Here is an 18,385-nt window from a genome sequence, read left to right on the forward strand (position 1 = left end):
CCGGTGCTACACGTGTCCGACACAAGATGGAGACGGGGGGGGGTGTGGTTAAATTTATAAGCTCCCGCCTCCTCCATCTTGGAATGTCATTAGCCGGGGATTGTCTCTACTTACTGTGATGATGTACCTGCAGCGGATGCAACGGGAAGCAACACAATGTCCTCGCTTTGTAGGGTATGTGTGGAAAAAGTGACACACACACACACACACACACACACACACACACAGCGCCCTTTTTTTTAACAGATGACCCCTGTCAAATTTTCAGGGATTACTGTCTTCTAGCTTTGCCTTACGAAAACAGAACCGCCTCCCGCCTGGAATAAGAATCCGCTGCGTCGCTGCCTGCCGTCGACTTCCGGCTAAAAATACCGCGGAGTAAGATGGATGAGTGTACAGCCCGCGTTTCTGTTCTCCGCCGCAATTCATTTATTAGCCCCAGAGACAAGTCACATTACGGGAGCCGGTGTGGCTCGTCGTCAGACGGCTCGAAAATATCACTTATCTTTGCGTCTAATACGTTAAGTGCACAGTTTCTCATACACCCATCTCAGATGTTACACGCACGTTCTTAGTTTTTTTTTTAAATATCATGTCAAAATATCATTCTGCCCTATGGATGTCTGCAGCCTCACCTTAAAACCAAACAAACAAAAAAAAAAACGGCAGTTACATTTAAAAAAAATATTTTAAAAAATGAACTACTCTAGGCACTTTGCTAGCGCTACTACGAGGGCCGGCGCTAGGTTAGCCGCTGCGTTTCATTATAGCGCTGTAGCTTAGACGGCTGCGTCGGCGGCCCCTGCGTGGTGAAAACTAGGCAGTATGGCGGTGGTTTTCGAGGGGGGGGGGGGTTGTTGTGCTGTTGCCAGCATGAACAGGCTCCTGGGGTGTAAACCTCATCTGCGGGCTTGTTGGGGTGCGGACTGAGCCAGCGCTCGCTGTGTCGCTCGCATCAGTTGTTGTTAGCTCGAGCCCGGGGCTAGGTTACGCTCACCGTTAGCCGCCAGACTTGCGCTGACAGCGGCGTTGCTGTAATTTCCCCGCTACCTGCAGTTCCGTGTTTATTTATACCTGTGTTGTCCTTGCCCTTGTTTTTGCAAACCCTGTTTTTTTTCTTCTCCCGGCTCAGAGCGCTCAGTCACTTTGGAAAGCGTGTCTCTGCAACGCCCTTGCTCTGGGAGAGCGCGTCCTTCGTAATTAGCGCCGCTAACCGCTACTTCTTTTCACACCGCAGTCATTGTGTGGGAGGGCTAAATCTCACGCGCAGCTGGTACAAAAAGACTGCAGACACCCAAGCAGCCACAGGCTGCGCTAGGGCCTAATGGCTTTGACTAGTGCTACGAGATGTGGCTGAGCCCTTAAAATTATGCTGTGAATGACACACTAGTGCCTTGAACTGAAAATGACACTACATCTATAGTGCTTTGACTGAAATGACACTACTAGTGCTGACTGAAATGACACTACTAGTGCTGAATCTGTGACGAAATGACACTGACTATGTGTCTGACTGAAATGACACTAGCTACTGAGTGCCTAGAACTGAAATGACAACTATACTAGCACTACTAGGCTGACTGAAATGACACACAGTGCGACTGACCGGAAATGACACACAAAGTTGACTGAAACCTACAGTCGAAGCTCCTACTAAATCTAGGCTGACTGATACACATGCTGACTAAGCATCGCTGAGACCTTAGCATGAATGTGATGACTCAGTTACTGAATGACCACAGTGCTGTTTTGCATCCAGACCCCATGTGCAGTGTGTCGTAAGTTTTGCAGGATGTCTATGGAATTCTCAGCCGTCTGGCATATCGCTGCACCACTTGCCACTGCCTTATCAGCACAGTCCACTTCCAGCCATCCGCCTGGCACTAATATGTTAGCATAGTATTTTTTATATACTGCCGTTGCTGTTTGACAGTATTGATTTGCAAGATATAATAACTACCGTTGTCTTTATGACTCTCCCTCCATACACTCAAGAACGCAGCAGGTACTCATGAATTGTAAGCTACTGCAGAAGTTTAATCCAGCAACAAGGATCTGCTGTACACAATGTTATATCTATTACAGGACATCACACATTTATACATCACACACTCAACGGTGCAGTACATCATACATACACACATCAGACACTTTCTCATGTTTCAGAAGATCACTTTGTTTATGTGTTTTTACGCAGCAGTTAAATTAAAATTTTAGTTGCAAGATGCTTTTTACGAAGGGCGTTGTCACAATGCAGCTTTACCAAGATCCAGGCCTGAATCCCCCTATACCGCCCCCCCTCCCGCCACCCCCCAAGAGAACACCTAGGGCGACAGTGGCAGGGAAAAAATCTCCCTGACTGTTTGACAGGAAGAAAGGTTTTTTTGCAGAACCTGACTCAGAGAGAGAGAGCAAGGGGGAGGGAGCGAGAGAGAGAGAGAGAGAGAGAGAGAGAGAGAGGGAGCATGCCAGCCATCAGTTCACAGTGTTGTCATCCTCTCGTTCTGCTTTTCAGCCTGGGTGTTTTTTTTTTTTTATAAGATGGCTCATTAGCGCTTCCCTGCTCTCAGCCGTCCGATCCCGATCATTTAACTTCGATGGCCCCGCTCCCTCGATGGGTGACAGCTCCTGAGTGCTCTCTCTCGCTCTCTCTCTCTCTCTCTCTCTCTCTCTCTCTCTCTCTCTCTCTCTCTCCTCTCTTCTGCATTCTGAGCACGATCCAAACAACCGCTCGTTCGTCCCCGGTCCTCCCATCGCTGGAGTGCTCATCGACAATCATCTACTCCAAACAGACAGTCCCGACGCCGGAGCGTTTGCACTTTTTAAAAACGCTGACTGAACGCGGAGTGCAGGCGGGCGTGATGTGTTTTATAATAAGGACAGTGTTGACATGATCGCCGCGCGCTCCGTGGCCTGTAGGAGTGTGCGTAGCTGGCTGGTTAACTGCACGCTATTACTCATGTCCCCCCGGGCCCCGCCGCGTAAAACAGTATCCATGAGAGCGAGCGGCTTCCGCGTTTGTCTGCGAGCCGAATATGGCGACGGAACACAACTCAAGTCCACAACCTCGAGCAAGTGGACCCCCGTTCTTCAGACGTGAAGTAGCCACAGCCACAGCTGCGTCACTGAAGGGGGGTGTCTGAGCGTCCGACGCAGGGCCGCAGAACGAGGAGCTGAGCATGCTCCAGTGTGCGCTTCGGGGGTGCGTCCTGGAGCACGCGGTCGGGTTACGAATTAAGGGCAGGGCTCCCTGGCGTGGAGGGGGCTGATGCTGGAGCTCTTTGTGTAAATCTCCGTTTCGTGCCGTACGGGGGGGTACATTTTGATATGGCGGAGAGCTCAGACTGTGGTGACTGGAGCGGAGAGCTCAGACTATGATGACTGGAGCGGAGAGTTCAGACTATGATGACTGGAGCGGAGAGTTCAGACTATGATGACTGGAGCGGAGAGCTCAGACTGTGATGCTTGGAGCGGAGAGCTCAGACTATGATGATTGGAGCGGAGAGTTCAGACTGTGATGACTGGAGCGGAGAGTTCAGACTGTGATGATTGGAGCGGAGAGCTCAGACTATGATGACTGGAGCGGAGAGTTCAGACTGTGATGATTGGAGCGGAGAGCTCAGACTATGATGACTGGAGCGGAGAGTTCAGACTATGATGACTGGAGCGGAGAGTTCAGACTATGATGACTGGAGCGGAGAGCTCAGACTATGATGCTTGGAGCGGAGAGTTCAGACTATGATGGCTGGAGCGGAGAGTTCAGACTATGATGACTGGAGCAGAGAGCTCAGACTATGATGGTTGGAGCAGAGAGCTCAGACTATGATGGTTGGAGCGGAGAGCTCAGACTGTGATGACTGGAGCGGAGAGCTCAGACTATGATGACTGGAGCGGAGAGTTCAGACTGTGATGATTGGAGCGGAGAGCTCAGACTATGATGATTGGAGCGGAGAGCTCAGACTATGATGGCTGGAGCGGAGAGTTCAGACTATGATGACTGGAGAGGAGAGCTCAGACTATGATGGTTGGAGCGGAGAGTTCAGACTATGATGGCTGGAGCGGAGAGTTCAGACTATGATGACTGGAGCAGAGAGCTCAGACTATGATGGTTGGAGCAGAGAGCTCAGACTATGATGGTTGGAGCGGAGAGCTCAGACTGTGATGGTTGGAGCGGAGAGCTCAGACTATGATGATTGGAGCGGAGAGCTCAGACTATGATGATTGGAGCGGAGAGCTCAGACTATGATGCTTGGAGCGGAGAGCTCAGACTATGATGGTTGGAGCAGAGAGCTCAGACTATAATGGTTGGAGACTACTGCAGCGTTTCGTTTAACGACTACACTACTTTTTATATTATATTGCAACTTAAATTTATATACTATCTACACACACACACACTGCCGCGCACAAACATGTACACCGCCACACACACACGTACACCGCCACACACAAACACACACACCGCCACACACGCACACACACACTGCCACACACACACACACACACACACTGCCACACACACACACACACACACATACCCATACACACACACACACGTACGCACACATACACTGCCACACACACACACACACACACCGCCACACACACGTGCAGACGGGCGCGGCACGGGCGCAGACACGAGCGCGGGACGCTCACGTTTCGAGTGCGCGGCGCGGGGACGGGACCAGCGGGAAGCCGACGCCCAGAACCCGCAGCGCCGCTAAAAATAGCCGCGGCGGAGGCGGGGCTCCCCCCCAGCCAGCCGTGTCCCCCTCAGCCCGGGCTAAGATTGGATCCTGCCGGTTATAAATAGCTCTGGGAGGAGGAGGGGAGGAGGGGAGGAGGGGAGGGAGGGAGGGAGGGAGGAGGGGAGGGAGGAAACTCTCCTCTGTCTCCTTCTGCCTGCAGTGCTGCTAAACCAGAGAGCTGCAGTGTGTGTGTGTGTGTATGTGTGTGTGTGAGTGTATGTGTGTGTGCATCCAAGACACAGCCTGCATGTGTGTGTGAGCGTTTGTGTGTGTATTTGCTTCTGAAAGAGAAAGACAGGCAGTCTGTGTGTGTGTGTGTGTGTGTGTGTGTGTGCATGCATCACCGAACGCTAGTCACTACTCATTGCATTGCACACATGTAGTATGGGGTGTGAAATTCATTCCAAACCTCGAATTTGGATTTGCAGATTTGTGTAGGCTGCTAGCAGTCAGGAGCGTTAGCAGCAGGGTGAGACCAGACAGAACACCCCCCCCCCCACAAGCTCCCTTCCCCCCCTCCCCAGACACACCCCCCCCCCTTCCCCCACAACCAGCTTTAATTAACTAAGCATTTCTGCACATGCTAATGGTGGAAAGCCATCAGAATTAAGATTAAAATTTTGCACCCAGGAGTGCGGAGCGCGTTTTGGGTCGTACTGTAACTCGGGGGAAGCTGGTGAGCAGATAGCGCTGAAAGGGCCCACGGCAGCTGTTTATTTAACACCGCCGCTGTCGATCGGTGGGCCCGCTTAGCATCGACCGCGGCGGCGGCGGCGCTGGTGGAGCGGGAGCTGACAGGCCTGCGGAAAACGTGAATCCAAACGGGCGCGAGCGTCGCTGTGTGTGTGTGTGTGTGTGTGGGAGTGGGAGTGTCTGTGTGTGTGTGTGTGTGTGTGTGTGTGTGTGGGAGTGGGAGTGTCTGTGTGTGTGTGTGTGTGTGTGTGTGTGTGTGGGAGTGGGAGTGTGTGGTGTGTGTGTGTGTGTGTGTGTGTGTGTGTGTGTGTGTGTGTGTGTGTGAGTGTGTGTGAGTGTGTGTGCGTCTGTGTGTGTGTGTGTGTGTGTGTGTGTGTGTGTGTGTGTGTGCGCGTCTGTGTGTGTGTGAGTGTGTGTGCGTCTGTGTGGTGGTGTGTGTGTGTGTGTGTGTGTGTGTGTGTGTGTGTGTGTGTGTGTGTGTGTGAGTGTGTGTGTGTGTGTGTGTGTGAGTGTGTGTGTGTGTGTGAGTGTGTGTGTGTGTGTGTGTGTGTGTGTGTGTGTGTGTGAGTGTGAGTGTGTGTGTGTGTGTGTGTGTGTGTGTGTGTGTGTGTGTGTGTGTGTGTGAGCATCGCTGCATGTGCGGATGTGAGTCAGAGTCACTCTGCAGAGGGTCCGTGGGGAGGGGGTTGGGGCAGGGGGGGGGTATGGAGGGAAGACATTAGAGATCAACATACACACACATGCAGACACACACGTGTATACAAACACACGCACACTGAAACGCATGTACACACAAACACATGCATGTACACAGACACACACTCACACACACACACACACACACACTCACACACAGACACACACTCACACACACACACACTCACACACACACACACACGCACACACACTCACACACACACACACACACACACAGACGCACACACACTCACACACACACAGACGCACACACACACACACACACAGACGCACACACACTCACACACACACAGACGCACACACACTCACACACACACAGACGCACACACACTCACACACACACAGACACACACACACACACACACACGCACACACACACATAGGAGAGGGCAGCCGCATGCAGACTGTAAGATGTGCAGCACACATGAATGGCTGGCCGTCCACACTGGGCACGTGCAGCCCGGATCTTACCCAGAGCCCCGCCCTCCAGCACTGCGGGGGCTGTTACTATGATTGGCTGCTGAGAGCTAAAAATAAACCGAGCTTTGCGGGGGTCGGAGGAGGTGGGGGGGGGCGGGGGCGGAGGGGGGGCTGGGACTCTTTCGGAGAGAGGGAGAAAGAAAGAAAGGGAGTGGGGGAGGGTTGAGGAGAGTGGAAGAGAAAACAGCACCAAGAAGGAGAGGGAGCAGGAGAGGGGGATGCAGAAAGAGAGATAAAAAAGGAAGTGAGGGAGACAAAGAGAGGGCATTGATCAAAGGAAAGAGGGAGAGAGGACACAGAGAGAGAGAGAGAGGTTGATATATCAGGGTTGTGAATGTCTGATGACTCTTATAAAACTCCATCTTGTGGAAAGACGGAACGTTTCTCTTTCCAATGCATTTAAAAAGGTCTGGTCCAGAGTACATAGTACTGTCCTTTGCAGTCTCATACACAAACTATACCATAAAGCACACGGTTGTGTGTGATTACACGCTGTGCGTATAGCGATCATTTCTGGTAATTATTTTTTTTTGGTATGTAATGTAGGACGCACGATGGTGGCAGACTTCGAACCCCTAAAAGTAGCTCCTTTTTTTAATTTCCCTTCCCTAAATCAGGGATTAGTCTCTGGGAAAGGGACAGATGGGCTCGGGGCTGGCACATTGGACCCTGCGTGGGCACCCGACACACACACAGAGGGCATGAGTGACATCAGCAGATATGAGCTGGTGCAGCCCTCTACCCCCTACCCCCCCCCCCCCCCCCAAAAAAAAGAGAAGGAAACACGCTGCTCCGGAAATGACTTTTCTCTTTTCTCTTTTCTCTTTTTCCTCTTTGTTTTTGCGGACGGGTTTTATAATTGCCGTGCGGACGTGATTCCGCTCCTGACTGCAGAGGAGAGTCTCGCTCACTTCTCCCGCACGTCGCTTGCAGAGTGGGACGGACAAAAAACCCAGATTATTAATTTCGGAACAAAGACGGCGGGGGCGAGGGGCGAGGGGGGGAGGGGGGTGTATTGGCCGGGCCAGGAGGGGGGGGAGGCAGAAACAAAAGAAGATAAGGGGGGGGGGGGACCCCCAGGAACAGCCCGGCAACAGCAGGCTGGAGGAGCGGGATCTTCTTGTGGTCTCCTGCCCCCTGTTGGCCAGTGATGTGTATTACAGCCATGTTTTCACACGTTTCCATAGCGTCTCCCCCTGCCGCTCTAACCGCCCCCCCCCGCCCCCCCCACCCCCGGTCGGAGCAGGGCCATATGCTGTTTAACAGCCTCTGTTCTGTCCTGGGGGGTCGTAGCCACCTGGAGGTATTAAATATGGGTAGCTGCAGTTGAAATCGGACTGCTGGGAGTGTGGAAGGTGTGGCTGGGTCTCTGGCATTTTCCCAGCGATGCCGTTTTTACCGTTCTCAGCACGAGGGTTTTTCTCATGTGCGAAAGGCTCTGGATATTAAACCAGAGCTGGGCTTTTACAAGCAGCAGGTAGCTTTTTTATTTTATTTTTTTTTTTTACGAGTCACAGCAACTTAACTGGTTTTTTTCCTCTCCCTCTCACCCCACCCCCTCTCACGCGTTCTGTTACCCTACCCTTTATCCCTCCATCTTCCTTTTTTACTCATCTCACATCCTTCCCTTTCTTCCCTCCCGCCGTTTTCTCCCCTCCCTGTTTTCACATTCATGCCTCTCTTTCTCTCCTTCCCTCCCTCGTTCTCTCCATCTCTCTTCATCGCCTTTCCTTCTCCTCAGACGGACTGGGAGAGCAACGGCGGCCTGGTGAAGAAGCTGCCGTCCATTAAAGAGGACGAGGAGGGCGACGAGGAGGAGCGCTCCACCCTGTCCCGGGCCCCCCGGTCCCCTATGAGGCTCACCCGGGGCCTGAACTCGCCCCTGCGCTCCCCCCTGATGCCCCCCCGCCCCTTCCGCTCCCCCACGGAGCCGCTCCGCCCCGCCACCCTGCAGATCCCCCTCGTCAGCTTCAGCGGTGCCCCCCCAGAGCTCAGCCCCAGGTAGGAACCCTCCTGTCCTGCAGTCGTTCCCCGGGGGACGCTTTATGGGCGGACACCGATGTGGGGAAAAATATATAAGGCCGTGTCCAAATCGGTGCACTTGCCTACTATTGAGTATACTGAACTTAGTAATGTGCATACTCAATAGTAGGCAAGTGCACTGATTCAGACATGGCCTAAACAAGAAGGAAAGTCCCTTCATTTCCCAACTTCCCACACATTCCCAAACTCATTCTTTAAATCCGCTTTGCCTTAAAATGCCCTGAAGACTGGATTTCTGTTTTCCCACACCATACTTATACACTTCTGATGCTTCTTAATGAATATTCACAAGGACATTATTTGGGTAAACGCTTGCAATTCGAAGTGGTGGGTGGACCGGGAAAAAATATTTCAATCTTCCATGACGTGGTACCTGATAATATGAAATACATACGTTCATGGATCTGAATGAATTTCCGTCGTAAATCTGTCCAGCGGTGAGAGGAGCGACGCCCGCAGTTAACAGGCAGATTGCCTGAGTGCTCTGCTTAAGATGCAGCTCGCCCATTACCCATAATCCCCCTCCTTCCCCCTGGAGTGGGCGATACAGCTTCCACCCTGGCATTAGCCCGCCGCGCTCTCACGAGCCTCCTCCTCGGCTTAAAGGCTTTTAAACCCACAAGTGCCCGGGGCGAGAAAACCGAATGCGGAGCCCCGTTCACCGGCAGCCCTGAATCACCCTCACGGGCTCGGCGTCCTCGTGATCGAACGGTCGGATCAACGAAGGCAGCGGTCTTAATCCCACAACTGAATTATTTCCGAGATTTTTTATTTATTTTTTTTTTTTTAAACACGGTGACCACTGCGGTAAGCAGAGAAACAAAGAGGTGCACTGTGGGTAAGATTAACCCTTCGATGGACAGGGCCCCAGCATGTGGGCTGCACCTGTACATCGGTGATCTTGAGTGTAAAGCGCCTTCTTGGCGCATCCCAGCTCGGACACCGCGTCCATTACCAGGGGCAGGCACCGTCGTCCGGGGCGACGTACGACACCGACCGTTCTGCGCGTTACGCGACCCGTGTCCCATCCTCGTCGGAGAACACGTGAGGCACCTGGGCGTGTGGCGTGTGCGGAGTGGAGGTGAGGATAGAGACGGGCTTCACCTGCGAGTCTGACGATCGGGAGGACACTGCCGGACCCGAGCGTCTACCTGCATCTTCATATACGCTGTTAGTCTGAGCTTTAAAAGTGTAAGTGTTGGAAGAGGGGTCTGGCTAGCGTAATGGTGTGGGGGGGGGGGTGTCCAGCTCCCCTATTAGTGCAGAGACTGCCGTATGCATGCTTCATGCCCTGATACAGTAGCGGGCTGCCATGGAAACCAACTGGACCGGCTCATTTTGTGGGCGGGGAAATGGGCAGCATTCCAGAATGGAATCCTGGCCCGTGGTGGTGGTACATACCATTGCCCGCGGCTGCATGGGGTGGCGTGTAGCCTATCCCCCCCCCCGGCGTGTGACCAGAGGAGGCGTGGCTCGGTCCGCAGGATGCTGCTCGCAGCAGGACACGCCCAACGTCCCACGGGCCGGTCCTCCAGCGCAGCCACTACAAGCACCACAGAGCAAGAAGGAGAGGCAGCGCCTGGCAACAAGCACGCTCGTCCACGCTTTCCCAGAATTCCCGCCTAATACCCTGAAAATTGTTCAGATTTATGGGAGGCGTTATTGATATTCATAAGAAATTGTACAGATGTCGACCTACGAGAGCTTCTCAGTGAACCCTTGTCTCTTTGACCCGTATCTGTCAGGCCATTCTATTAGAATTTGGCCTTTAAATGAACTGTGGCGCTTCGCTGTGTGTTTAATAGACTTTCTCATCTCTGATATATTGAGATCAAAGCTTCTTTGGTGATTACATTAATACAAATGTGATGAATATCACTCTTCCATGGAAATAATCCATAAATGGCTTCTGTTCATTTGCACTCTTTATTTAAAATTTAACGACCCTTTTGTTTGATTGATGGTCTCAACGCGTTTAGGCTTCAAAAGCCGTTTTCGCCGTGTAAAAGAGAAAAAGAGCCCTGCGTTTGGAATTTCGTCCCGGTTCCACCGCCATCTGGTGGCCACTGTAGGGATCGCGGCGTGCGCGCTTCACACCCCAATCGAGTGTCCGGCTGCCATGGAAACTGGCTGGGCCCGCTATTGGTCACAGAAGGAAGCCGTTCGGGTTCTGAACATGCAACGCGCCTCCTCTCCGCAATGCGTCCTTTGCACAGCGTGTAATGTTAAAACCGCGCCAGCCGCACGTGTGTGGCATGTCAGCTCGCCCTGTACGGGTTCTCGAGCCCTACAGTGCACGGAGCATTCATTTTATGTATTTTCAAAGGGTTAAATCACAGCAAGAGGAAGGCTCTCATTTACAACTGAACCCTTTACAAACGTGCATGTAGATTAAAAAGTAGAGAAGTAAAACACAGTATTAAAAAAAAAAAACATGATAATAACACTGCACAATAACCGTAAAAAGATTAATAATAAAAATGGCGACAAAACACAAAAGTGCATTTAAATTCAGGAAGAGTAAGCAGTGACTGGCAGAGCAGGTCGGAGCAGATGCTGCCTTGCACATGAGTGGTTCTCCTGGGGCACCCCTGTGTATGCTGGCTTTCGTGCCAACCACAATTGGAATCCCAGAATTTTAACAAGCTGTTATTATTTCTTAATTAGGTGCAATATAGCACAGTTAAGCACAATCTGTACACAGTAATTTTATTCTTCAATGCAATGCCAAGCTATTTCTGGCGAAATGTGGCTTCAGAGGGTAAATAATCCCTCTAAAACATGAAAAGCACCTAATAAAGAAAAATCAGTTTTTAAAATTTTCATTTTGGGATTGCATTTGTGGTTGGAAGGCAAACCAGCATACACAGGGGTACCCCAGGACGGGTGTAGATCACTGTTAAAGTGCACATGTGTTTAACACAGAAAATTGTGAGGAAGCATAGGTCTCTCTCTCTCTCTCTCTCTCTCTCTCATTATTATTCATCTTTAATCTTTAAGTGCTTCTAACTTTCTCTCCCTCCCTCCCTCTCTTTCACACTTCCATTTTAAACGCAGGTTTGTTGATGGGATTGAGACGGAGAGCCATGTGCACTCAGCACAGAAGTTTGAGTTCAACACCGGCCTGACCCAGAGCACCCCCCCATCACCCGCCAGAGGTAACACACACACACACACACACACACACACACACAGAAGCTCTCTCACACACACACACACACACACACACACGCAGAAGCTCTCTCTCACACACACACACACACACACAGAAGCTCTCACACACACACACACACACACACACACCCACACAGAAGCTCTCACACACACACACACGCACACACCCACATATCCGCACACAGACACGCACACAATCACACACACACACACAGGCACACACACATGCACACACACACACACACACATGCACAAGCACGCATGCTCTTATATACATGCACTCACATAAGCCGCGTTTCCACCAAAATTACCCGGAACTTTCAGTCCCAGGAACTACTTTACCAGGAACTAAAAGGTTCCTTCAGCCAATGGTTGTCTGCGTTTCCACCGGGGTCTAAAGTACCGCGAAGATTAGGCAAATTAGCCCACTGACGTTGTCGTCGGTCCATCTGTCATATGATTTATTCTGTAACCCCATACTACCACCGAAGTAGCCTACATTATTTTCTAATAACCGGGACAGCCCGGAGGGGTTTATTCCACTTATATACAACGGGTTACCAACAATGACTATATATGGTTACTTTTGTATTTATTGATTTTCATATATCCTCTCAAACACATTCATTAACAGCAGAAAACATGCACACGTTGTAAACAATTTGCTGTTTTATTACTTTCTCGTCGTCAATTCCATATAGGCTAATCACAAAATGACAAGAATAGAACGAAAACTCGGACTTGCGTGAAAATGTAAATTAGTAGTGGTACAGCCACCGTTTGTTTTCCTTCGAAGTTACTGCTAGCCGAGCAGCGAAGTGTGCCCTCCAGATGCGAACCATGCACCATAAATGAGTCCATAGTCTTCCTGGTCTTTTCGTGGAATTGAAAAATGGCAGTAAAATTGAGTAAAATTACGGCAGTCTGAAAAAGCTAAAGGGAAGATTACTAGAATTAACATGTTATTTTACCCGGATAAAAAGTGCGGAAGGTGATTTCCAGTTTGCTTGTACTGTATCACCAATGTTAATTATGCAGAACTACCGCATACCTCACATAACTGTATCAAACGTTTTGAGTCAATTACAACGGGCTAACAAAGAAAATCCGGAAGAAAATATTCAGCAACCGAATTAATCCGTTTGAATGTTTTGGTAGCCTACGTAATATGCTGTCCCAGCACGAATGCTTAGCATTTTATAAAACGAATACTAAAGCAAGAAAAGAACAGAAGAGCACACGTTATAATTCCAAGACGTTGACAGGCTATAACCAAAAGTAGGCTACTGCGCCGCATAACATACAAGTTTGATTTGAAGTTATTATGAAAATAAATTGGTTTGCCGCTGCATATTTTCAAACATGGCGGGTAATGGCGGAAAATAAATACAACACAAATGCTACGAGTACTCGACCAATCAGAAGTGTTCAGCGCTGCAAGCTCCACCCAAAAGGTTCCTGTACTTTCGGAAAGTACTACCCCCCGAGCAGGAACGTTTTGGGGGGTAAAACAAAGCCCCCAGAACTAAATTTAGACCCTAGTTCCTGCGGTGGAAACGCACTGAGTTCCTCAAAAGGTTCCTAGTTCCGGGGTATAGTTCCTGCGATGGAAACGCGGCTATAGACACACACGCACGCATGCACACACACACACACACACACTAACATGCCACTATATGTATTCATGAATAATATTAATATATGACGGGCAGAATGATGTAACTGCATCCTGTTGATTGGTCGGGTGGAAATATGGCTTCCATAGCCATCGTGTCACCATGCCGATATGGCCGGCTGAGTAATGGATGATGTAATTATAGTCTGTGAAAACATATCCATTCCATTCTCCTTTACTCCCACTGCTGTCATCTGTCTGCTTTGGTTTTCTTCCTTCCTTTCTCACCACTCTCTCTCTCTCTATCTCTCTCTCTCTCTCTTTCTCTTTCTCTTTTTCCTTTCACCCTCACAGGTTCTCCCCCTTTCTTTATCTCTCTTTCAGATGCCACTTAGTTGGATTCTCTGTTTTGGCGAAGAACCTAACGCACTGTGCCTCTGTCCCCTTCATTCTTTGTGTGTGTGTCTGTGCGTGTGTGTGTGCACGTGTGTGTGCCTGTGTGTGTGTGTGATTGTGTGTCCATGCGTGTGCGTGTGTGTGTGTGTGTGTGGACGTCTGTCTGTGCATGTGTGTGTGTCTGTCTGTGTGTGTGTGTGTGTGCTTGTGTCTGTCTTTGTGTGTGTGTGTGTGTGTGTGTGTCTGTCTGTCTGTAGGGAACCTTGACCAATCAGAGACCAGGCAGAGCATCACCAGGCTGAGTCAGGAGGTGAGGTGATGTCCTGCAGAACGGAGGACCAGCTCCCCCTTAAACCCACATGTCAGAACTGGGCCAGAGCCGTGATGGCTTGGCAGCTATTGACTTAGCCCACTGGCTAAAAATGTGATATTTAATGTTTTAAAGTTAGAGGTAGGGTTAGGGGTTAGGGGTTAGGGGTTAGGGTGATTGTTTTCTCCCAGCAGAACCGCAGAGTAGCTTGATAAAGTGCTGTATTCTCCTGCAAACACACATGGCAGTCAGAAAGAGGCCTGGTACCTAACACAAGTCTTGTCAAGCAAAGGTGTAGAACATATTTAAAGGGTTGTGCGCATTAACTTGATAAGTAACAAGGCAATTTGCATTGTTTAAATTTGTAATGTACGATAGGAGTGCGGCCGTCTATTTTTTAGTTATTTAAATAATTGTATTAATTTGAGGACAGGTGGAGAAAGGCTCTTTTACTGGATGCTCCTCAGCTCTTCCTCTGTTAATGAAGGCAGTGCTTCACATGCTTCACAGGTTTAGACCAGTAAACTTTACTCAATGTATGGCACCCATACCCGCCCCCTGTAATCCGTGTGAAATAATGAGATCAGGCTGCAACTCAGCAGTTTGCCAGGCATCACAATCCAGCCCGGCGCGAAACAGGTACAGAGTCGGCGCTGTTCAGGACAGTGGGTGTGGGATCCGGTTTATACCCGGGTCTCCCCCAGCTGTAGAGAAACTGTTAAAAAAAAAAAAAACCAGGATAAATACCCATCTGGACAAACTCCTAGATGCTCCTCGGGCTGAGATACAGGAGACAGGGTGAAGAGAGAAAAAAATTGGGTGTGGCCAAATCTCATTCTCCTCTCTCCTTCCTCCCCCCCTCCTTCACCCCTCTCTCCTCCCTCCCTCTCTCCCTCTTTCTTTCTCCCTGCAGATGAGCAGTCTGTCCCAGCAGGTGTCCCAGCTCAGCAGGGAGCTGCAGGAAATGACACGCCTCCTCAGGCCCCTCCTCCTCGGCAACCAGCCAATCCTCTCAACCATGACGCCCACGCTGACTCCGCCCCCCAGCAGCGCCAGCGAGCCGTGCATCAGCGGCCCCCCGGCGGCCCCCCAGCCCCCGCCCGCGCCCCCCTCCTCCCCGCTGCCACCGTCCTGCTCGCTGTTGGACAGTGCAGACACGGGGGGCGGGGGTCTGCTCAGCTGCCTGGTCCCCTCCCCCCCGCCCCACGTCGCTCTGCTACCGCCAAACCCGCCCCCGCCCCGCTCGGGCCGGTCCACGCCCTCCCCGAGCGAGGCGGTCACACCCGGGGGGACGTCGCCCCCCTCTGCCCCGAAAAACGGACTTCCCCGCCCTCCCCAGGACGAGCGGGACACCCTCGCCTCCAGAACCCCCTCCCACTCCCTCTCCTTCTCCCTCTCCCTCTCCTCCGCCTCGTCCTCCTCCTCCCTCTCCCCCTGCCAGGGCCCCCACCTCTCCCGGCTGGGCAGACACAGCAGGGGGCTCCTGCCCCCGCCCCCTTCTCAGGACACGCCCCCTCCTCCACCTCTGCTGTCCCACTGCTCCGCCCCCCCGTCGCTCAGCAGTTCCCCCGGAGACCACCGGCTGGGGGTCAGCCTGTCCTGCTCCTCGCCCACGCCCCCATCCCGCCCCCTCCCTTGGCTCCGCCCCATGGGCCGCCACCGTCCCCCCGCTCCCCTCGTCCCCCCGCTCCCCCGGCTCTCTGGACTCCCTGAAGGACACGACGGCCAGCTTTGGCCCCCCCACCTGGCCCCCCAGCCCCGACGCCCCCCACCTGGAGCTGGAGATGGACGAGTGGGGCGAGCGGTCGGAGCACATCAGCTTCATCGATGAGGAAGACCCCCCGCTGTGAGGGGGGCGGAGACGAGCCGCGCAGACGCCGCCGCCGCGGGGGTGGGAGGAGGAAGAGGAGGAGGAGGAGGAGTCCGCTGAACGAGAGAGGAAACGTGACCTTGCCCCCCCCCCATGGCCATCGCTCCTGAGTGCTGGGAGGGGCGTCGTCGTTTCACCTGCACCGCCAGTCACCGTCCCCGCAAAACAGAGGCTGGTGGCTCCGCCCACCCCTGTGACATCACCAGGGGAGACCCTTCACAGACTCTTCACCCTGGCCACCTCCATCTCCTGATACCACCTGCCACCTGGGCTCGGTCACCTGCGCAGGGAGAACACCTGAGCACAGGAGTTTACGACACAGCGAGCCGCCTGTGGGCTGGCCTACTCTCTACTCTCTCTCAGCGTGTGAGGGGGGAACCTGGAGCGCTAAACAAGCTAACGATGTATTCATAGGACCTCTTTTAAGTATATTAAGCATCATCCAGTGACATCATTTCAGAGGGATGCAGCTGGCGGGGGACTGGAACATTCCGTGCGGACTAGCGTTCAACTGCGCTCAGCCAATCGGACGACCGAGAAAGCCTGACCAACCCGTCGGCCGAAGGCCGACTCCCATCTGTTCTGAGTTTGACATATCATGTTTTAACCCAAAGAAGTTCCTTATTTGCTTGCTGTAGTGGCCATCTCCACTATTTAGTGAATGCTTTTTCTAGTTGGGGGGCCCATAGATAGACCACCAGCCACCCTGTAATGCTAAGAAACCGCCCCCCCGCCCCCCCACCCCCACCCCCTTACCCATGGCTTATTCTGACATTGATGCCTTTTTGGAAGCTACGGCATCGATCGCCAGGTTAGAACCTTAACGCTGGTCCCCTTACGAGAAACAATTTTATTACACTCTACTGTTTTGGAAAAAAAAAAAGATCTGATCCAGGGTGACTCACACACAGTACTGTATGGTTTAGTATTTCCGTTCTGAGCACACAGGTCTCTTGGTATTCTCTATCGTATACGCTTTGGTACTATTTATTGCTAACAGAGGCGCTAGGCTTCGCTAGGCTTCTGAGCCCAACACCGGATCGTTTGGACGAGGAACGCAGAATTTTCCCTTATTCCTGTTGTTGAGGAGATTCATCCCGTTTTAGAAACTAGAGGTGGGGAACGTTACTCTACGGCATTACTATCTCTCTCTCCTTCTCCTTCTCCTTCTCTCTCACTCCCTCCCTCCGTCTCTCTCTCTCTCTCATACCTCTTCTTCACACCCAACAGTGTGACAAGTCACAAATGACTCCGTTCTGATCATTAGTGAGTTAGACCAGGCGGCCATGTTCCCCTCCCTCTGTTGGAGATGCTCACTCTGAGGCTGTGACTGCAGCTCACTCTCTCTCTCTCTCTCTCTGCTCTCTCTCTTTCTCTCCCTCTCTCTCTCTCTTCTCTCTCTCTCTCTCTCTCTCTCATTCTCTCTGTCTCTTGCTCTCTCATTCTCTCCCTCTCTCTCTCTCCCTCCCTCCCTCTCTCTCTCTCTCTTTCTCCCTCCCTCCCTCTCTGACAATCACAGAGAAAACTGGGAGCTGAGAACCGAGCATCTGTGCACCCATCTGAAACCTGGCAACCACGGTCGTTAACTGGGTGCTGAGACAGGGAGGGAGGGAGCGGGGCGGAAAGGGGGGTTTGGGATATGAGCGTTATCAGGCAGTGGGGGGGGTGAGTTTTCTGGTTAAGCCATTTTAGGACTTTTTCACGAGACCCGAGCTTTAGTCACACAGCCGTTTGTGCCTTCTCTTCTGACTTGTGACATCAGCCAATCATTTCACTTCAGGGGGTTTTTGCTTCGGTTTAAGGGTCGATGATCATGTGACTCTACAGCCACGACTGTCTTTTTATTTTTGCACACATTTAGTCACACACAGGACTCTGGGAACAGACTTGACAGGGCAGAATAAACGGAGGTCGAACCGACTGCGAAAGTGCTGCCCTGGTGCAGACATTAGCATTAGCGCTGTGCTGGTACAGACATTAGCATTAGGGCTGCCCTGGTACAGATGTTAGCATTAGCGCTGTGCTGGTACAGACATTAGCATTAGGGCTGCCCTGGTACAGGTGTTAGCGTTAGGGTTGCACTGGTACAGATGTTAGCATTAGCACTGCGCTGGTACAGACGTTAGCATTAGGGCTGCCCTGGTGCAGACGTTAGCATTAGGGCTGCCCTGGTGCAGACGTTATCGTTAGGGCTGCCCTGGTGCAGACGTTAGCATTAGGGCTGCTCTGGTGCAGACGTTATCGTTAGGGCTGCCCTGGTGCAGACGTTAGCATTAAGGCTGCTCTGGTACAGACGCACTGGTACAGACGTTAGCATTAGCGCTGCCCTGGTGCAGATG

The 18,385-nt window shown here is 51.8% G+C and overlaps 1 protein-coding gene across 1 annotated transcript in view; it reads left to right on the forward strand.

The window, feature by feature from the left end:
- Positions 1-17,434, forward strand: part of kcnh3 (potassium voltage-gated channel, subfamily H (eag-related), member 3) — a 135,978-nt gene extending 118,544 nt beyond the window's left edge. Inside the window, exons 13-16 of the mRNA XM_064329844.1 lie at positions 8,192-8,639; positions 11,739-11,839; positions 14,124-14,176; positions 15,090-17,434. Coding sequence (XP_064185914.1) covers positions 8,192-8,639; positions 11,739-11,839; positions 14,124-14,176; positions 15,090-16,007 — 1,520 coding nt within the window. The 3' untranslated portion in view covers positions 16,008-17,434. The remainder of the gene's footprint in view (positions 1-8,191; positions 8,640-11,738; positions 11,840-14,123; positions 14,177-15,089) is intronic.
- The last annotated feature ends 951 nt before the right edge of the window (positions 17,435-18,385 follow it).

This window comes from Anguilla rostrata, chromosome 3, assembly GCF_018555375.3.
Source record: "Anguilla rostrata isolate EN2019 chromosome 3, ASM1855537v3, whole genome shotgun sequence".
Lineage (NCBI taxonomy): Eukaryota > Metazoa > Chordata > Actinopteri > Anguilliformes > Anguillidae > Anguilla > Anguilla rostrata.